We start from the raw sequence: 23,142 nt of genomic DNA, 5'->3' as shown, positions 1-23,142 counted from the left end.
CTCCTTTAGGATGGACTGGTTGGATCTCCTTGCAGTCCAAGGGACTCTCAAGAGTCTTCTCCAACACCACAGTTCAAAAGCATCAATTCTTCAGCATGCAGCTTTCTTTAGAGTCCAACTCTCACATCCATACAGGACCACTGGAAAAACCATAGCTTTGACTAGACGGACCTTTGTTGGCAAAGTAATGTCTCTGCTTTTTAACATGCTGTCTAGGTTGGTCATAACTTTCCATCCAAGGAGCAAGCGTCTTTTAATTTCATGGTTGCAATCACCATCTGCAGTGATTTTGGAGCTCAAAAAAATAAAGTCAGCCACTGTTTCCCCTGTTTCCCCAACTATCTGCCATGAAGTGATGGGACTGGATGCCATGATCTTAGTTTTCTAAATGTTGAGCTTTAAGCCACCTTTTTCACTCTCCTCTTTCACTTTCAAGAGGCTCTTTAGTTCTTCTTCACTTTCTGCCATAAGGGGTGGTGTCATCTGAACATCTGAGGTTATTGATATTTCACTAGCTTTGTAGTGATGCTTCCTAAGGCCCACTTGACTTCACATTCCAGGATGTCTGGCTTTAGGTGAGTAATCACACCATTGTGATTATCTGGGTTGTGAAGATCTTTTTTGTACAGTTCCTCTGTGTATTCTTGCCACCTCTTGATATCTTCTGCTTCTGTTAGGTCCCTACCACTTCTGTCCTTTATTGAGCCCATCTTTGCATGAAATGTTCCCTTGGTATTTCTAATTTTCTTGAAGAGGTCTCTAGTCTTTCCCATTCTATTGCTTTCCTCTATTTCTTTGCATTGATCACTGAGGAAGGCTTTCTAATCTCTCCTTGCTATTCTTCAGAACTCTGCATTCAAATGGATGTATCTTTCCTTTTCTCCTTTACTTTTCAATTCCCTTCTTTTCACATCTATTTTTATGGCCTCCTCAGACAGCCATTTTGCTTTTTTGCATTTCTTTTTCTTGAGGATGGTCTTGATCCCTGTCTCCTGTACAATGTCACGAACCTCCATCCATAGTTCCTCAGGCACTCTGTCTGTCAGATCTAGTCCCTTAAATCTATTTCTCACTTCCAATGTATAGTCATAAGGGATTTGACTTAGGTCATACCTGAATGGTCTAGTGCTTTTCTTCACTTTCTTCAGTTTCAGTCTGAATTTGGTAATAAGGAGTTCATGATCTGAGCCACAGTCAGCTGCCAGTCTTGTTTTTGCTGACTGCATAGAGCTTCTACATCTTTGGCTGCAGAAAATGTAACCAATCTGATTTCAGTGTTGACCATCTGGTGATGTCATGTGTAGAGTCTTCTCTTGTGTTGTTGGAAGAGGGTGTTTGTTATGACCAGTGAATTCTCTTGGCAGAACTTTATTTGCCTTTGCCTTGCTTCATTCTGTAATCCAAGGCCAAATTTGCCTGTTACTCCAGGCGTTTCTTGACTTCCTACTTTTGCATTCCAGTCCCCTATAATGAAAAGGACATCTTTTGCGGGTGTTAGGTCTAGAAGACCTAACCTTCATAGAACCATTCAACTTCAGCTTCTTTAGCATTACTGGTCGGGTCATAGACTTGGATTACCATGATATTGAATGGTTTGCCTTGAAAATGGACAGAGATCATTCTGCCGTTTTTGAGATTGCATCCAAGTACTGCATTTTGGACTCTTTTGTTGACTATAATGGCTACTCCATTTCTTCTAAGGGATTCCTGCCCACAGTAGTAGATATAATTGTCATCTGAGTTAAATTCACCCATTCCAGTCCATCTTAGTTCGCTGATTCCTAGAATGTCGATTTTTTTCTCTTGCCATTTCCTGTTTGACCACTTCCAATTTGCCTTGATTCATGGACTTCACTTTCACTTTTCACTCTCATGCATTGGAGAAGGAAATGGCAACCCACTCCAGTGTTCTGGCCTTGAGAATCCCAGGGACAGGGGAGCCTGGTGGGCTGCTGTCTATGGGGTCGCACAGAGTCGGACACGACTGAAGCGACTTAGCAGCAGCAGCAGCAGTAGCATGGACCTAACATTCCAGGGTCCTTTGCAATATTGCTCTTTACAGCATCAAACCTTGCTTCTATCACCATACTATTAAGTACATACTATTAAGTAGACAATTAAATAACTAGCAGCATTTGCTATTCTGTTTTCAGGTCTTATGAGCAGCACTGATACAAACTTAAGATGGTAGACACTGCATTTAGTGATAGAAATTCATTATGATGTACCAATAATTTAAGAAAAGTTATTTCAGTTATGTAAAGTGAAAAAGAGGTTTCACATTCATAAGATTCATTAATTATAAAATAGCCAAATCTCACTTTGGTTTGGCCTACATGGACCAGCTCACTTTCCCTCAAACGTTCCTTAATAATACCCTCCTCTGAGCTGCTGCCAATTATTTCCTCTAAAGCTGGCTTCTTTTTTTGCAACTTGCTTACCTTTCCCGGTAACTTTGACTGACTAGTGAGTGTGTTTTACTTTTCTGATGTGATAGGCAAGCAACTCATATGCAGAAACTGTAACTATTAATGCCATCTCCTATATGTTTTACATATAAAAGACATTCTATAGCAATGCTATGTAATTATTTAATGAAATTAGTCATGTCTCCTGTTCTATTCCATATGTGGTACAGCTTAATTCTATCCCAATTTGCCTAATGCTGATATTTTTAGTGGTTGCAAACTGGTGATAGTAATGATTTTCCATATAGTGTTTTATATGACACACCCATACATACACACACATAATGCATACAAATCGTAGGCATAAAGATCAATATGTTTTTATGTATATACTATATATCTGCTACTTAGATCAAGATAAAAACATTTTTATCACTCAGAAAGTTGCATCTCATGCTATGCCCAGGTAAAAGGAATGGTCACCCACTCCAGTATTTTTCCCTGGAGAACTTCATGGACTGAGTCTGGGGAGCTACAGTCCATATGGTTGCAGATGTCGGACACAACGGAGGGACTAACACTTTCCCTTTCATATGCATATTTCACTTTCCCCACTCTGAAGTAATCAGTTTTAAAAATTGAGATATAATTCACATATAAATTTCACCATTTAAAAATGTACAATTCAGTAGTTTTTAGTATGAACAATGTTGTGTACCCATCACCATCCTCCAGAACATTTTCATCACCTGGAAAATAAACTTCAGCCACATTAGTGATAACTTTCTATTATCGCTTCCCCCAAGTCCTTGGAAAGGACTAATTTACTCTCTGTCTCTATGGATTTGCTAGTTCTGGACATTTCTTATAAGTTAAACCATATTCACATGATATATGGTCTTTTGTGACTGGTTTATTTCATTTAGCATGTCTTCCAGTTTTATCCATGTTACAACATGTATCAGTATTTTATTTATTTTTAATGAGTAAATAATATTTTCTTGCATGAATTTACTACACTTTGATTATTCATTTATCCATTGATGGACATTTGAGTTGTTTGTTGTAACTACGATTTTGATGCTAAACTTCATATAAGTGGAATCATACAGTATATATGTAATATTTAATTATATGGATATATCAAAGGTGCCATCTTCGTTCTATGGCTGATGAACATGAGGGTTGCTTCTAAGTTGGGGCTGTTATGTATAAACATATTATGAAATTTCTGTTAGTGAACATATTTACAGACTTCTGTAGTGTATATTCATAGGAATTAAATTGATGAGTTGTAGTATTGGTAGGAGTTTGGTTTTATTAAGAAGCTGTCAAAGAGTCTTGAAAGTGATAGTATTATTTGGCATTCCCACTAGAACACCTGGTAGACCGGTTGTTCCATATGTTCTCCACATTCTTGGCATATTCTTGGTATATTGGCAGCCTTTTACATTTAAGCCATTGCAGTCTGTGTATGTATGTATTGCCATCTAATTGTGGTTTTAATTTGCATTTCCCCATATTTAATGAGTTTGAAAACCTTTAAAAATCACATTGTTTAGGTAATCTCTTTTGTAGTTGCCCAACTCATAAGTTTCTTTCTTTCTTTTTTGTAAATTAGGTTCTCTGACTATTTCCTATTGATTTGAAGAATTTTTTCATTTTATCTGGGATATGTCTCCTTTGAAAGATACATGTGTGACAAATATCTTCTTTTAATCTAAGGCTTATATTTCACTTTCTTAACTTTTAAAATTGTATTTATTTTACAAGTTTTTTAAAATCGGTTTTAATGTAGTCTGTATGTTATTTCTTATAGCTTATTTATGCATGAAATACTGCCATAGAAAATTTAGGAGGAATACTTGAGCATGTAAATATTCAAGTAACTATACATTTTTTGTCTGTTCTAGTGGTCCCAGAGAGCTAAATTCCTGAGACATGTTACTAATAGTGAAGGGTCTAATTATAAGGAAGCTCTGTCTGGTATTGCTATCCCGTTTCGATTATAAATAATAACAAAGCAGGCTTTATTCACTAAGAACATATTGATCAGTGTCCAGTCTGATAAATGTCAGCATATTGGGAGAGTGAATGGAAGAGCTTGGTGTTTTTTGAAAGATTTCTGGTTTTATACTACCTAGTCATTTTACACATTCATACATTACTATTATGTATCTAAGTGTTAGAGTTATAAAATAATGTTTCATTCTAGAAATAATTGTCACCATAAGTATATATAAAGCCATATCAAATACCATCTACCTATATCAGATTTTCTAAGGACAGCATTTTTAGAAGTAAAATTAATGAATAAAGTATTGTATTTTTGTTGTTCAGTTCAGTTCAGTTACTCAGTCGTGTCTGACTCTTTGTGACCCCATGGACTGCAGCACGCCAGGCCTCCCTGTCTATCACCAACTCCTGGAGCCTACCCAAACTCATGTCCATTGAATCGGTGGTGCCATCCAACCATCTCATCCTTTGTCGTCCCCTGCTCATCCTGCCTTCAATCTTTCCCAGCATCAGGGTCTTTTCAAATGAGTCAGCTCTTTGTATCAGGTGGCCAGAGTATTGGAGTTTCAGCTTCAACATCAGTCCTTCCAATGAACACTCAGGACTGATTTCCTTTAGGATGGACTGTTGTTATTGATTTGCAAAGTCATGTCCGACTCTTTGCAACCCCATGGACTGTAGCACTCCAGGATTCCCTGACCTTCACTATCTCCCGGAGTTTGCTCAAATTCATGTCCATTGAATCAGTGATGCTATTTAACCATCTCATCCTCTGCCACCCACTTCTTTTGCCTTCAATATTTCCTAGCATCAGGGTCTTTTGCAATAAGTTGGCTCTTCACATTATATGGCCAGAATTTTGGAGTTTCCATTTCAGCATCAGTCATTCCAATGAATATTCAGGGTTGATTTCCTTTAGGATTGACTGGTTTGATCTTGCAGTCCTTGAGGAAAGTATATATATGTGTGTGTGTGTGTGTATGTGTGTGTGTGTGTGTGTGTGTGTGCATGTGTGTGTAACACAGTGGTAAAGAATCTCCCTATCAAGGCAGGAGATGAGGGTTCAATCCCTGGGTCTGGAAGATCCCTGGAGTAGGAAATGGCAACTCATTCCAGTACTCTTGCCTGGACAATTCCAATGGTAGAAGAGCCTGGCAGGCTACAGTCCATGGCATCACAGAGAGTTGGACACAACTTAGTGATTTATTATATATATATTTTATATATATATTATATATATGTGTGTATATTTATATATATAGTGTATTTATATTATATATATATATTCAGTTTTGTCAATACAGTCAGGTAACTCATTTCCACCTACAACATATGAGAGGAACTTCTTTTAAAGACGCCAGGAGCATCATTTGCCATGGGTGACTTTTACAAATATGATGGCCAGATTGTTTCTAGTCTACTGGATAATTAATCAAATTACTTCTAAAATATAATTTTAGAAAATATTTTCACATGTGGAAAAGTATTCTTTTTAGTTATATTCAGTTCAGTTCTGATCAGTTCAGTCACTCAGTCATGGCCGACTCTTTGCGACCCCATGAACTGCAGCACACCAGGCCTCCCTGTCCATCACCAACACCTGGAGCCTGCCAAAACTCATGTCCATTGAGTTGGTGATGCCATCCAACCATCTCATCCTCTGTCGTCCTCTTCTCTTCCTGCCTTCAATCTTTCCCAGCACCAGGGTCTTTTCAAATGAGTCAGCTCTTTGCATCAAGTGGCCAAAGTATTGGAGTTTCAGCATCAACATCAGTCCTTCCAATGAACACCCAAGACTGATCTCCTTTAGGATGGACTGGTTGGATCTCCTTGCAGTCCAAAGGACTCTCAAGAGTCTTCTTCCAACAACACAGTTCAAAAGCATCAATTCTTCGGTGCTCAGCTTTCTTTACAGTCCAACTCTCACATCCATACATGACTACTGGCAAAACCATAGTCTTGACTAGATGGACCTTTGTTGGCAAAGTAATGTCTCTGCTTTTTCATTTTTTTTTAAATTTTATTTTATTTTTAAACTTTACATAATTGTATTAATTTTGCCAAATATCAAAATGAATCCACCACAGGTATACATGTGTTCCCCATCCTGAACCCTCCTCCCTCCTCCCTCCCCATACCATCCCTCTGGGTCGTCCCAGTGCACTAGCCCCAAGCATCCAGTATCGTGCATTGAACCTGGACTGGCAACTCGTTTCTTACATGATATTTTACATGTTTCAATGTCATTCTCCCAAATCTTCCCACCCTCTCCCTCTCCCACAGAGTCCATAAGACTGTTCTATACATCAGTGTCTCTTTTGCTGTCTCGTACACTGGGTTATTGTTACCATCTTTCTAAATTCCATATATATGCGTTAGTATACTATATTTATGTTTTTCCTTCTGGCTTACTTCACTCTGTATAATAGGCTCCAGTTTCATCCACCTCATTAGAACTGATTCAAATGTATTCTTTTTAATGGCTGAGAAATACTCCATTGTGTATATGTACCACAGCTTTCTTTATCCATTCATCTGCTGATGGGCATCTAGGTTGCTTCCATGTCCTGGCTATTATAAACAGTGCTGCGATGAACATTGGGGTACACGTGTCTCTTTCCCTTCTGGTTTCCTCAGTGTGTATGCCCAGCAGTGGGATTGCTGGATCATAAGGTAGTTCTATTTCCAGTTTTTTAAGGAATCTCCACACTGTTCTCCATAGTGGCTGTACTAGTTTGCATTCCCACCAACAGTGTAAGAGGGTTCCCTTTTCTCCACACCCTCTCCAGCATTTATTATTTGTAGACTTTTGGATGGCAGCCATTCTGACTGGTGTGAAATGGTACCTCATAGTGGTCTTGATTTGCATTTCTCTGATAATGAGTGCTGTCTAGGTTGGTCATAACTTTCTTTCCAAGGAGTAAGCGTCTTTTAATTTCTTGGCGGCAATCACCATCTGCAGGAATTTTGGAGCCCATAAAAATAGTCAGCCACTGTTTTCACTGTTTCCCCATCTATTTGCCATGGAGTGCTGGGACCGGATGCCATAATCTTAGTTTTCTGAATATTGAGCTTTAAGCCAACTTTTCACTCTCCGTTTTCACTTACATCAAGAGGCTCTTTATTTCTTTTTCACTTTTTGCCATAAGGGTGGTGTCATCTGCATATCTGAGGTTATTGAGATTTCTCCTGGCAATCTTGATTCCAGCTCGTGCTTCCTCCAGCCCAGCGTTTCTCATGATGTACTCTGCATATAAGTTAAATAAACTGGGTGACAATATACAGCCTTGATGTACTCCTTTTCCTATGCACATATAAAGGTACAGAGATGAGATAGAGAACAATAGAAACTCTAAATTTCACCAGAGTCCTACATTTGGAAAGTTAATAGTCCCAAACAGTAGTTTTCACAAGTTAAAAATTGATAACAATTACTATTTTTATTTTACTAGAAAACGAAGACCATGAAAAGCTTGGTGGGAGTGGCTTTCTGTATTTTTTAAACAAAAACCTATGTCTCACTTTTGTATATGAAGTCTAGTCACAGAAAATTTATCTGTAAATTGAAACCTATGAATTTTAACCTATAATCATTCAATGGTTATAGCAGTCTCTGTTGCTAAAAATGTCTTTTTACTTTTAAATAATGGAAATTAATTTACTTTGGTTTTATTACATTTCTGAGTTAATTCTGTAGGAGTTTTGATACCCCAGGAATTGGCAGACTAACATCCAGTCAGCTGCTCTCCTTTGGTCCACATGGCTGCCTGGCTATACTCAAAATAATAATAATAATAATAATAATAATAAGGTTAACTTTCTTTTCTTCCTATAAAGTGAATGAGAATTGAATTCCTGCAGAGAACACTGCTTCACTTGTTGGTAGTCTTGAGCTTTTCATTCCCAGGAAGGATAATAAAAATGTTTTAGGTGCAAATGTCATTTGCTTGACATTTTTAACTAATTTTCACTAACTTAATACTAATTCAGTTGGACTGGTGAACAGGGATTAATTAGCAGGGCATAACTTAATTGCAACAAAGGGAGCAGGAATTTTGAAGAATGTGAACAATGACTTCAATGCCTATCAAAATGTCATCAATGTATTTATTCCATTGTTTTAAAAAAGAAAACTGGGAGATCATTTTCAGTAATCAACTATGATTAAAAAACTAGCACTATATTATTCCTGACATACGATTTTATAGATAAACAGTAAAATATTTTAAAGAAGTAAGAGATGTCAGGAGGGAGCTTGTTTAGTTCACTACCTTCAGGCACTTAAAATACAATTGTACTTATTATCCCCATTTTCACATTAAAGATTTGTTGAAAATGAATTATAAGTGGTCTGTCTATGATCACTGAATTCAGGAGCAGTGGTAGGAGATACCTCCACTAAAACTAAAGCTCTCCAGCCCCTGTCTCATTACACTATACAGTTCTTTTGTTTCAGATGAAATTGCCATTTGTTTCTTTTTCAAATGCAAGCAGGAGATTTTAGAGACAGATTCTAAAATTGTGTAAGATACTCTCATATACTACCAATTAAGTGTAATTTGGTACAAATTTTCTGGGAAACAATTTGGCAAGAGCCTTAAAAATGTTTTTATACTTTACTCAGTAATTTTACTTCTAAAATTGCTATCCTTAAGACATTCTGATATAAAGTGTTGATGGCTAGAAAAAAAAAAGGTACAGGGTATTTGTTATGACTTGATTTATGAAAGGGAAAACTGAAAATCTCAATATCCTATTATAATACAATGGTTAAGTGAATTGTGTTATAATTATATTAGGAATTATTTTGCAGTGATTCAAATTATGTTTTTGAATAAGTATTGCATGGCATGGGAAATAATTATAACATGACATTGAGTGATTATAGCCTGAAATAAAACTTTAGAGACTCAAGTTTTATAAAAATACTTTACATGAGTATATGTGTACTCTGTTGTGTCCAACTCTTTGTGACCGCATAGACTGCAGCCCACCAGGCTTGTTTGTCCATGGGATTCTCCAGGCAAGAATATTGGAGTGGGTTGTCATGTCTTCTTCCAGGGCATCTTCTAGCCCAGGGATGGAATATCTCCTACACTGGCAGGTGAATTCTTTGCAACTAATTCCACATGGATCTCCTGTGTTGCAGGCAGATTCTTTACCATCTGAGCCACCATGGAAGCCCCTGTATGTGTATAAATATGTATAAATAATGAAAAAATTCTGTGTTCTTCTTTACAGTTTTTTGACTTACCATGTTTTGTTTAATGATGAGAATTAAAACACATTTTAAAGTATAGTCAATCTCAATAGATGCAGAGAAAGCCTTTGACAAAATTCAACATCCATTTATGATAAGAACTCTCCAGAAAGCAGGAATAGAAGGAACATACCTCAACATAATAAAAGCTATATATGACAAACCCACAGCAAACATTATCCTCAATGGTGAAAAATTGAAAGCATTTCCTCTAAAGTCAGGAACAAGACAAGGGTGCCCACTTTCACCATTACTATTCAACATAATTTTGGAAGTTTTGGCCACAGCAATCAGAGCAGAAAAAGAAATAAAAGGAATCCAAATTGGAAAAGAAGAAGTAAAACTCTCACTGTTTGCAGATGACATGATCCTTTACATAGAAAACCCTAAAGACTCCACCAGAAAATTACTAGAACTAATCAATGATTATAGTAAAGTTGCAGGATATAAAATCAACACACAGAAATCCCTTGCATTCCTATACACTAATAATGAGAAAACTGAAAGAGAAATTAAGGAAACAATTCCATTCACCATTGCAACGGAAAGAATAAAATACTTAGGAATTTATCTACCTAAAGAAACTAAAGACCTATATATAGAAAACTATAAAACACTGGTGAAAGAAATCAAAGAGGACACTAATAGATGGAGAAATATACCATGTTCATGGATTGGAAGAATCAATATAGTGAAAATGAGTATACTACCCAAAGCAATTTATAGATTCAATGCAATCCCTATCAAGCTACCAACGGTATTCTTCACAGAGCTAGAACAAATAATTTCACAATTTGTATGGAAATACAAAAAACCTCGAATAGCCAAAGCTATCTTGAGAAAGAAGAATGGAACTGGAGGAATCAACCTACCTGACTTCAGACTCTATTACAAAGCCACAGTTATCAAGACAGTATGGTACTGGCACAGAGACAGAAATATTGATCAATGGAACAAAATAGAAAGCCCAGAGATAAATCCATGCACCTATGGACACCTTATCTTTGACAAAGGAGGCAAGAATATACAACGGATTAAAGACAATCTCTTTAACAAGTGGTGCTGGGAAAACTGGTCAACCACTTGTAAAAGAATGAAACTAGAACACTTTCTAACACCTTACACAAAAATAAACTCAAAATGGATTAAAGATCTAAACGTAAGACCAGAAACTATAAAACTCCTAGAGGAGAACATAGGCAAAACACTCTCCGACATACATCACAGCAGGATCCTCTATGACCCACCTCCTAGAATATTGGAAATAAAATCAAAAATAAACAAATGGGACATAATTAAACTTAAAAGCTTCTGCACAACAAAGGAAACTATTAGCAAGGTGAAAAGGCAGCCTTCAGAATGGAAGAAAATAATAGCAAATGAAGCAACTGACAAACAACTAATCTCAAAAATATACAAGCAACTCCTACAGCTCAACTCCAGAAAAATAAATGACCCAATCAAAAAATGGGCCAAAGAACTAAATAGACATTTCTCCAAAGAAGACATACAGATGGCTAACAAACATATGAAAAGATGCTCAACATCACTCATTATCAGAGAAATGCAAATCAAAACCACTATGAGGTACCATTTCACGCCAGTCAGAATGGCTGCCATCCAAAAGTCTACAAGCAATAAATGCTGGAGAGGGTGTGGAGAAAAGGGAACTCTCTTACACTGTCGGTGGGAATGTAAACTAGTACAGCCACTATGGAGAACAGTGTGGAGATTCCTTAAAAAACTGGAAATAGAACTGCCTTATGATCCAGCAATCCCACTGCTGGGCATACACACTGAGGAAACCAGAAGGGAAAGAGACACGTGTACCCCAATGTTCATCGCAGCACTGTTTATAATAGCCAGGACATGGAAGCAACCTAGATGCCCATCATCAGATGAATGGATAAGAAAGCAGTGGTACATATACACAATGGAGTATTACTCAGCCATTAAAAAGAATACATTTGAATCAGTTCTAATGAGATGGATAAAACTGGAACCTATTATACAGAGTGAAGTAAGCCAGAAAGAAAAACACCAATACAGTATACTAACACATATATATGGAATTTAGAAAGATGGTAACAATAACCCTGTGTACGAGACAGCAAAAGAGACACCGATGTATAGATCAGTCTTATGGACTCTGTGGGAGAGGGAGAGGGTGGGGAGATTTGGGAGAATAGCATTGAAACATGTATAATATCATGTATGAAACGAGTCGCCAGTCCAGGTTCGATGCACGGTACTGGATGCTTGGGGCTGGTGCACTGGGACGACCCAGAGGGAGGGTAGGGGAGGGAGGAGGGAGGAGGGTTCAGGATGGGGAACGCGGGTATACCTGTGGCAGATTCATTTCGATATTTGGCAAAACTAATACAATATTGTAAAGTTTAAAAATAAAATAAAAGTTAAAAAAAATTTATTAAAATATTTTAAAATATTATTAAAATTAAAATATTATAATTAAAATTAAAATATTATTTAAAAAATTATTAAAAAATAATAATAAATATGAAAATATAAAACTTGAACAAAAAAAATAAAAAAAAATAAAGTATAGTCAAAGAATGAATTAGAGAGAATCAACCATTTTCCTTTGACTCTAGTCAATCATTTCCTCAGAGATTCTTGATTTAACTTCTTGGTTTCTAGTGAAAATATTTAGGTCTCTCTTCTTCTAAGCTTCTTCTAAACACTAATACCATATAAAGGATGAAATTGTTGGGGGAGGAGACCTACCTTAATGACATTTATCAAATTTTCTCTTTATGATATAATCTGGGCCTCCTGGTGACTCAGATGGTAAAGAATCTGCCAGAAAGCAGGAGATTGGATTCAGTACTTGGGTCAGGAAGATCCTCTGGAGAAGAAAATAACTACCAACGCCAGTATTCTTACCTGGAGAATTCCATGGATAGAGAAGACTAGTGGGCTACAGTTCATGGGGTTGCAGAGTCAGGGACACAACTGAGCGACTAACACTTTCACTTTCATACTAATATCTAGTTCAGATTCTTTCAATATATATGCTAAAACTTATATATGGAATAAGATGCCTTCCCTTTGGCAAATGGTAATGAAATAAACTAATAATTTTTCAGTGAATCCTCATGTCTTTACCAACACATTTTGTATGCAATACAAATGGAGCTAAAATAAAATGTTTAGTTAGAAATGGAAACAAATTTGCAAAGAAATCAAGGCTGTTCAGTGATGGTGGTGGTGGCATTACCGATTTCCTAATAAATTAGTTTGATTAATTGGACTTTGATTTTCAGAAATCAGCAGTTATACTTTTGTAATACACTAAGAACCAGGGAACATCAGAAAGTGCCAGATGTTATATTTTAATACTGGTTGAGCTTTGCTTGGGAGCATTGGCTTAAGAGCTGGAACTCAAGAGTTTTAGGCTTTGCTAATTTATTGAGAGGCCTTGAGCACATCAGGCACCCTTCTGTAAAATGGAGCACTGGACTAGGAACAGTGATTTTTCAAACTGTTCCTGACTGGAAGCTCCAGGGAGATAGGCACCATGAGAGTTTTATCTCACAGATCTGGGGGGCCTATATAATAGCCTGCATGTGGCTAGTACATAACCAGAGCTTAGTGCTGTGAGTTAAATGAATGAATGTGTCCTCTGGAGCCCTGCCTGGAGTCAGCTTTTCTATCAGATTTTCAGCCAGCATAATGCTACATGTATCTGCTTTATATATCAGGTAGATGTAAGGTAAGATTACATTAAAAATATAAAGGATAATTCTACTGCTGTAAATAAAAGTTTAAAAGCTTTAGGATAAAGTCTTTTCAATTCTGTGATAATTTAATGTTACTATTGTGCTATTATTTAAAAATGCAGATCATAACACCTGTGACTCTCATTTTCCCCTTCTATACAATTTAAAAATCTATGATAGAGCTGTGTGTAAATTGTATTTGTGAAACAGCAAGGGATGATATGTGTTTTGATGGATGGATTGGAGGTGACAAGGCAGAGAAGGAGATGATGGGGTATGCCAGTCAAAGGAACAGCTTGTACAAAGGCAAACAACCACAAGTGAGCATGGCAACTTTGAAAATGAAAGTGAAAGTCACTCAGTCATGTCTGACTCTGTGACCCCATGGACTGTACAGTTCATAGAATTCTCCAGGCCAGAATACTGGAGGGGGTAGCAGCCGGGGCTGCAGGGGATCTTCCCAACCCAGGGATTGAACCCAGGTCTCCTGCATTGTAGGATGATTCTTTACCAGCTGAGCCACAAGGCAAGCCCAACTTTAGACAGGCAAGAAGTATGTGACTTGGGTGCAAGGTCGAAAGAAGATAGTAAGAAATGTGGCTGGAAGAGGCTCCCAGTATAAAAACCTTGTATGCTTGCTTAGGACTTGAGCTGTATCTGGTGGGGAAGCAAGTCTAGACTTTTAAGAAAGTGAGATATTTGTGTTTTACTATGAGTAAAACACATATGAGTCTCAGTGTTGAGATTAGCTCTTTGGAGTCTGAGGGTTATCTGTTAAGACACCTATTGATCTTGGGTTTAATGAAACTGGTATCATAAATACTCAAAAATGTTATCTTTTCTCAGAAAATGGCATACTTTCTCTTTTTTCACACTGGGTTTACAGAATTCTAAAAATGATTCCTTATATATATCATTCCTAATATGTCAATCCTAAAGTAAACAAGTCCTAAATATTCATTGGAAAGACTGATGATGAAGCTGAAGCTCCAGTACTTTGGCCACCTGATGCAAAGAAATGACTCATTTAAAAAGATCCTGATGCTGGGAAAGATTGAAGGCAGGAGGAGAGGGTACAACAGAGGATGAGATGGTTGGATGGCATCACCAAGTCTATGGACATGAGTTTGAGCAAGCTCTGGGAGATGGTGATGGACAGGGAAACCTGACATGCTGCAATCCAAGGGGTTGCAAAGAGTTGGACGTGACTGAACTGAACTCAACTTGCAGAATTCTAAAAATGATCCCGTGTATATAGTCAGAGCTCTTCCAAAGACAAAGCATACTGTCTTAATTAGGAATACACTTTGATTTATTCTACCTGGACATGAAGACAGAGAAGAAAATGGCAACCCACTCCAGTATTCTTGCCTAGAGAATCCTGTGGACAGAGGAGCCTGGTGGGCTGCAGTCTATGGGGTTGCACAGAGTCAGACATGAGTGAATTGACTTAGCAGCAGCAACAGCAGCAGGACATGAAGAAGGGATAAAAAAATCAACCCTGAAGTCAAATAAAAGAAGTTACTATTAATTACATATAGTCTACTGAAATGTAACTTCATTTGTTTATGACTATAAGAGTACATCATGTGACATGCCAGGCTGGATGAAGCAAAAGCTAGAATCAAGATTGCCAGGAGAAATATCAATAACCTCAGATATGCAGATGACACCACCCTTATGGAAAAAAGTGAAGAGGAACAAAAAAGCTTCTTGAAAATGAAAGAGGAGAGTGAAAAAGCTGGCTTAAAACTCAACTTTCAAAAACTAAGATCATGGCATCCAGTCCCATCAGTTCAGCTCAGTCACTCAGTCATGTCCAACTCTATGCAACCCCATGGACTGCAGCATGCCAGGCTTCCCTGTCCATCACCAACTCCTGGAGCTTACTCAAACTCATGTCCATTGAGTCGGTGGTACCATCCAACCATCTCATCCTCTGTTGTCCCCTGCTCCTCCTGCCTTCAATCTTTCCCAGCATCAGGGTCTTTTCCAATGAATCAGTTCTTCGCATCAGGTGGCCAAAGTACTGGAGTTTCAGCTTCAGCATCAGTCCTTCCAGCGAGTAGTCAGGACTGATTTCCTTTATGATGGACTGGTTGGATCTCCTTTCTGTCCCAGGGACTCTAAAGAGTCTTCTCCAACAACACAGTTCAAAAGTATAAATTCTTCTGCGTTCAGCTTTCTTTATAGTCCAACTCACATCCATACATGACTACTGGAAAAACCATAGCTTTGACCAGATGGACCTTTGTTGGCAAAGTAATGTCTCTGCTTTTTAATATGTTGTCTAGGTTGGTTATAACTTTTCTTCCAAAGAGCAAGCATCTTTTAATTTTATGGCTGCAGTCACTATCTGCAGTGATTTTGGAGCCCCAAAATACAAAGTCTGTCACTGTTTCCTTTGTTTCTCCATCTATTTGCTATGAACTGTTGGGACCCAATGCCATAATCTTAGTTTTCTGAATTTTGAGTTTTAAGCCAACTTTTTTACTCTGCTCTTTCAGTTTCATCAAATACTCTTTAGTTCTTCACTTTCTACTGTAAGTGTGGTGTCATCTGCCTGTATGAGGTTATTGATATTTCTCCCAGCAATCTTGATTCTAGTTTATGCTTCATCCAGTCCAGCATTCTTCATGATGTACTCTGCATATAAGTTAAATAAGCAGGGTGACATATACAGCCTTGACATACTCCTTTCCTGATTTGGAACCAGTCTGTTGCTTCATGTCTGGTTCTAACAGTTGCTTCTTGACCTACATATAGATTCTCAGGAGGCAGGTCAGGTGGTCTGGTATTCCGATCTCTTTAAGAATTTTCCACAGTTTGTTGTGATCCAGTCCCATCACTTCATGGCAAATAGATGAGAAAACAATGGAAACAGTGACAGATTTTATTTTTGAGGGCTCCAAAATCACTGCAGATGTTGACTGCAGCCATGATTTAAAAGACACTTGCTCCTTAGAAGAAAAGCTATGACCAACCTAGACAGCATATTAAAAAGCATAGACATTATTTTATCATCAAAGGTCTGTATAGTCAAAGCTATGGTTTTTCCAGTAGTAATGTGTGGATATGAGAGTTGAACCTCTCACATAAAGAAAGCTGAGCACCGAAAAATTGATGCTTCTGAAATGTGGTGTTGGAGAAGTCTCTTGAGAGTCCTTTGGGCTGCAAGGAGATCCAACCAGTCAATCGTAAAGGAATTCAGTCCTGAATATTCATTGGAAGGACTGATGATGAAGCTGAAGCTCCAATACTTTGGCCACCTGATGCAAAGAACTGGCTCCATAGAAAAGACTCTGATGCTGGGAAAGATTGAAGGCAGGATGAGAAGGGGACTACAGAGGATAAGATGGTTGGATGACATCACTGACTTGATGGACGTGTGTTTGAGCAAACTCTGAGAGTTGGTGATGGACAGGGAAGCCAATGTGCTGCATTCCATGGGGTCACAGAGTTGGACACGACTGAGTGACTGAAGTGAACTGATAAGATACTCAGTTGGGAGCTATCTGCCAAGAGATTGGATATGACATTCAAAGCAGAGTACATTGAAATTGGGAATAATGGACCAGGTGTGACAGTTATCTTGAAAGTTTTATTTTATAACTTAAAACTAAATTTTGCCTTATATAAGATACTTATTGGGCTTTCCAGTTGGCAATAGTGGTAAAGAACCTGCCTGCCAATGCAGGAGACATAAGAAAAGCATTTCGATCCCTGAATCAGGAAGATCCCTGGAGGTGGGCATGACAACCCACTCCAGTATTCTTGCATGGAGAATCCCATGGATAGAGGAGCCTGGTGGGCTACTGTCTGTAGAGTCACAAAGAATTGGGCACCACTGCAGTGACTTAGCACACACGCATTCAGGCAAGGCATTTATGAGCTTCCCGGGTGGTGCAGTTGTAAAGAATCTGCTCGCTACTGCAGGAGACACAAGAGATGAGCGTTCAATCCCTATGTCAGAAAGGTCCCCTAGAGGAGGAAATGGCAACCCCTCCAGTATTCTTGCCTGGAAAATTCCATGGATAGAGGAGCCTGGTGGGCTACAGTCCATGGGATCACAGAGAGTTGGACACGACTGAGCACAAACATCAGCACAAAGATACTTATTAGGGCTTTCATTTACAGAAGAAAATAAGATTATGCTCATATCTCCATGACAGACACACCGTGATAGAGCACATGCTATATATAAGGGATTGGGTGGAGCTTGTCAGTAGGTATGACTTTGGTCTATTTAACACTTAGTTTTAATTTGTCACTTTATGACATTTGGACTTTAGTATATATTGTGAATCAGAATAATAAAAAAAGTCAATGTCTTAAGGAAAGTGAAGAAAAGAATGATGCACTTAAAATGTAATAAAAGTCCTCTTTTGGTACACTACTAAACAGAGAATATTGCTAAAACTGGGAGATTTCATTCATTCAAGCATGAATCTTGAAAGAAATAATTAAAAGGATGTGAAATGACTGTTACCAAAATGAATCTAAAACAATGAAAATTCTGTAAGGCAACAAAAATAGAAATAGATTAATCTGTTTGACCATTAAGCTATTCAGTGTAATATTTATACATGTATGTATATATTTTAAAATTACTTTTATGGTTTTTGCTCCCCTAGCACCAATTCTATTTTCAACTTGAGGGAAATATTAACATTAGCTAAAACTTGAAATCTATTCAGGCTCATGCAGAAATACCTTCTTAGTTCTGCCTAGAACTTCATCAAATAGTCAAGAAACAGAATTCAGGCAGGAGTGGAGAATGAAAAAAAAAGCAAATGGCTTTTAAAGAGAGCTAAAAAAAGCATTACATTTTTTTTTTTTGAATACTCAAATGTTTGGTAGGGAAAATAAAGCCTAGCCTTTCTTTAACATTTACCATGTGCAAGACTAAACTGGGCTAAACTGAAATCCCCATTTAATTCCTACAATGAACCTATGAAATAAACACTGTTATCCTATTTCACAGATGAGATTCAGAGTGATAAATAAGTTGCCTTAGGTTACAAAGGTAAGTGGTAGATCTGTTCCCAGACCTAGGACCTCCTGAGGCTGATCTTTCATGATACCTCCAGGCACTCTTCCATGTCACCATGGCCATTCCCCTATCATACTTTTCTCACCGTATTATAATTGTCTTTTTACCTCCTGTCTCCCCCTACTTCATCGTTAGCTCCACCAAAGCAAAGACAGCATATTACCCTTCTAGTTCCAGGAATTTAATGCAGTGACATGCCTCACAGTAGAAGCTCAGTAAGTGCCCATTGAAAGACTAATATTTTCAGGAGTCACTGAAAGTTAATATAGTAAAGAAAACATTGTATTGTTATGGAAACTAACTGATCTGGAAAGTGCCAATTGCTTCTATAGTTCTGTTAGATGTTCCTTTTTTCAAAGATGAACTCTTTCAGAAAGATAGGAGAGCTGATCACTATTGCATATAGGAATTCAGAAGAGTAAGAAAAAATCCGCAAAGATCCTGAAGTGATGTGACATGATATCACAGTATTAGGAAAGGTTAAGGGGATGGATATTGAAAGCACAATTTAATTAAGGGTTTTTACATTTACGACGGCTCATCTTCTACACACAGACGCAACCTGCTTTTCATGGATAGTGAGCTCCAAGTGAAAGGAATATTCCAGGCCTTAGGTCATTTTTTAAAGGTTAAAATGCAATTAGCATAGGAAAGAAAACTATTTTATATGAAAACCTTATTTGGTATAATTTAATGAGGACAAATCAACTTAGACTTCAGCTCAAGGGATTCAAATTCTATCAGAGAAAAACATTTCTGATTATAAGGAAGAGTTTACCAAGGGAGTTGGGAGGGGATTCTGAGTTTGCACATGCACCTTTCACAGGGACTGTCCTGACTTCTATAATCATGTCTTGCTCGATGATGCTCTGATGATAATGTGATTATATGTCCATTTTAATCTGGGTCTTTAATTGCCTTGTCTGAAAGCTACAGGGAATAAAATTTCTATACCTCTGTCTCTTTAAGCATGTTTCTGCCATTTGTCCCCTTTCTAAATGGTGCTTGGAGCTTGAATTCTGCTGTTGCTCTCAGCAGTCTTTAGGAGTCAAAGACCTGAAGGAGCAAGGGCTACCATGCAGCCTGCAGTGCCCACCTCTGCCAGCATGGACATTGCCAGTTTTTTAAGCCTTACAGAAGGCTGGTGAATACGCTTTTGCTCCCTGCACATAAATTTATTAGTAAAATAAAAATATTTCAGAGTGAAGAAAACATATGGAGAGTGGAGTTGTTATCAGCCATGTCAAGTTGCATGACACATGCAATGATGCTTTTGTTGATTTTGTTGTCTTGCAATTGGTTAATATGAATCCACTTCCAATATGTAGTAAGGTCTGTTATCCTGAATTTTGAAGTAGTTATGAAAATAATTATAAAGTAGCAACTAGACTGAAATGAAAGTTAATGACCTATTTTATTTATTTGATGACATTGTAATACATTGTTTTCTGAGACTGTTCCCGGCTGTCTTGAGACTGTCTTCGATCCATGATGAGATCCGTACCCACTCAGAGAGTCACTACATGGTGCTGTGTTGTAATAGCCCATATGCTCATCAGCCCATCTCACTGGATTATTAGATCTTTCGGAGCAGACCTGTGTCTTGTTACTTTTTTCCTCAATACAGCATTTTGCAGACTGTGCCGTAGTCAATAAGTATTTGTCAGATTCCTTTTTGTTGGAAATAGTCTTTCTCTCTTTTTTCTTACTTATTCATCTCTCACTTTCTTCAGGTCCTCTCCATCTGTCCCAAGGACATGAGAGCCGATATCTGTGTTCATCTAAACCGGAAGGTTTTTAATGAACATCCTGCTTTTCGATTGGCCAGCGATGGGTGTCTGCGAGCCTTGGCAGTAGAATTCCAAACTATTCACTGTGCTCCTGGGGACCTCATTTACCATGCTGGAGAAAGTGTGGATGCCCTCTGCTTTGTGGTGTCAGGATCCTTGGAAGTCATCCAGGATGATGAGGTGGTGGCTATTTTAGGTACTGTGAACTTTCCTAATGTAGTAGCAAACGTGTAACAGTTTTAGAGGTTTTTACTTCTCAGGTTTCTTAAGAGAAATTTCCTTTGCTGGGTGACTTTGGAAATTGGGTCACTAATGAGATGATGAATCTCAGTGAAAACTAGTAATGCCATTTCAGCAAGGAACATTAGTATTGGTCATAGCTTAATGGGCTGCACTGGGTTTGATTAAACTTTCTTTGGCAACAATACGACAATGCCTTTTAAACGAGAGGTGATCACAGCCTAGGGTGACTGAACTTCCATGTTGGTAAGTGTGAAAATGGCTTGTGAAATGATTGTTAGGTTAGTAACCTACAGTATTTGTCTCAGAGGGACAACAGAACCTTTGCAGATCAACACTTCCCTTTAGAGATGTATAAACTGAGGCTTTATACATTCAACAACAGCCAACCAGTTCAGTGGCTGGTTCAGCTAGCTACCTGAGAATTAGTACTTGAGTACAGATCATCTTTCCCCAGATCTTTCTGCTTGCTTGCAATGGACCTAAGTAATGAGCAGAAAGTAATGAGGAGATATTTGAATTTGACCTGTTATATTGAAATGATCACAATGCAAGTAAACTTAGGTTTTTAAAGCTGGTTCTACCCATCTATATTTATGAGTGAGAAAAATTATTCAGCTAGTAATAAATTTGTTCTAAAATTCAGAGACCTGATATAGTTGTGCTAATGAAAAAAGGCAGTGACAGTACATGTGAGTGAAAAATTTTTTTAAAAAATTGCATGTTTGGGGACAGTGTAATCCATTTTATACTTTATCTTGGTAAAAATTGCTAAATGATATGTTAGATCATTTTCTGATCAAATATCTGCAGCATGAAGTCCACATAGATAAAAAAGGAAGCAATAATGAGGCCAGAGGAGAAGAATTTCTTGTGTTTTTTCAAGTAAAATAAGTTAGAATTGTAGGATGTCAGCTCTCTTTTGATCACATTTTTCATGGCTTCTGTCTCATGAAAAATGAGCTCAATTTTTAAGCTATTGGATTTTTTAGCTACTGAGGTCAACCTACCATAACTTGAATGCTACTTATTCTTATAAGTAAAAGATTGACTGGTGTATTTTAGAAACTGCAAAAGCAAAATCCAGCCCCCAAATGAAGGATTGATTCAAAAAGCACAATTACCTGAAAAAGACAGAATCGAGAATTGAGAAACTATGACTCTTCCTAAGAAAATAGGTTCAGTAAATTTGTAAGGGTTACAAAAATTAGTTCAAGGATGCAAATGACTGAACACTATTGTTTGTAAAACTTTCTTTAACTGTTGAGAAATAATATTACATTTATGCGTAAATTTCTTTTAGAAGCTATTTTTATTTATTTTTTTGTTTGGTTGGAAAAATGCATGTAGCTCTTAGAATCAGCACTCTGGGTGTGTTTAATGTTGCTTAGTGTGTGTTCTGCTTTGTTTCCTGGAGCATAAAGGAGTTATGTAATACTTCATAAAAAGTGTACTTTTCACTAGAACAATCCTTTGTGGTAAAATGTAGCATATACACACTACAACAATTCTTGTTTGCTTAAAGAAGATGTTAAAACACAAGCCCAAAACAGGCGTATTTTTTCCTACATGTTCATGTCAATGGTGGGTGGTATAGCAGACATCAAATATAATAAAACGAGTACTGTTGTGATAAATTTCCTAGACTGTGCACTCATTGTCATTTGTTTTGCCCCATTTTCTTCATTGCAGCTTCACCTTGCTAGTTTCTTTTCTAAAAAGATGGATTGAGAAAGCCCTGAGTGCAGTGCCTCTGGGCTAGGTCTGCTAAGCTGGAATCATTTGCTCAGTGAAACAGACAAAATGCATTTTCTTTTCATTTTAAAATAAAATGGTAGCTAGTTTTGCCCAATGACACAGTAAAAATGAACACAGGGCCTCTGGGTATTGGTCCAGTCTCATCATGTATCTGTCATATTTTATTTCTTTGAATGAATGCTTTTTGTTTATCCTCCTCAAAAATCTGAACATTTCAGAGACTTTTCATCTCTTGGTTTAATGAGTTAAATTACATGTATACCTCTCTGGCAATTTTTCTTCCCTTTATTCTGTGGGTCTCTAACAAAGATTAGCTCAGCCAAAAGGCGATCAAAAGTTTCTGTTTAAAAAAAAATTTTTGCCCTGAAAGTGATCTTCCAAGAAAGAGCTAAGTGCGGGGGCGGGGTATGGGAAGGCATGACGCTGGAGAGGCTCACAGGGTCGCCTAGGTGCCCTGCTACTGCTAAGTCGCTTCAGTCGTGTCCGACTCTGTGCGACCCCATAGATGGCAGCCCACTAGGCTCCTCCGTTCCTGGGATTCTCCAGGCAAGAACAGTGGAGTGGGTTGCCATTTCCTTCTCCAATGCATGAAAGTGAAAAGGGAAAGTAAAGTCGCTCAGTCGTGCCTAACTCTTAGCGACCCCATGGACTGCAGCCTACCAGACTCCTCTGTCCATGGGATTTTCCAGGCAAGAGTACTGGAGTGGGTTGCCATTGCCTTGTGCTGGCCAAAGTCACATCCTCATGGTGTCTGTGATTTGAATCATCAATGACAAGATAGTTGTGGATAAAAACTTTGAGAACTCTGCCCTGGTGTTGCACCTTCTACCAATCTGGCAGGAAGGCAGTCTGAGGAGATTGTGGAGTAGGAGTGTGG

General features: G+C 37.9%; 1 protein-coding gene across 1 annotated transcript in view; it reads left to right on the top strand.

Annotated features, from left to right (window-relative positions):
• KCNH5 (potassium voltage-gated channel subfamily H member 5) overlaps nt 1-23,142 on the top strand; it is a 403,337-nt gene that overhangs the window by 274,500 nt on the left and 105,695 nt on the right. The window contains exon 9 of the mRNA XM_061429074.1: nt 20,211-20,463. Within this exon, the coding sequence (XP_061285058.1) occupies nt 20,211-20,463 (253 nt within the window). The remainder of the gene's footprint in view (nt 1-20,210; nt 20,464-23,142) is intronic.

Source organism: Bos javanicus, chromosome 10, assembly GCF_032452875.1.
Source record: "Bos javanicus breed banteng chromosome 10, ARS-OSU_banteng_1.0, whole genome shotgun sequence".
Lineage (NCBI taxonomy): Eukaryota > Metazoa > Chordata > Mammalia > Artiodactyla > Bovidae > Bos > Bos javanicus.
Note: the sequence above shows the minus strand (reverse complement) of the source record. Positions and strands in the feature narration are given on the sequence as shown.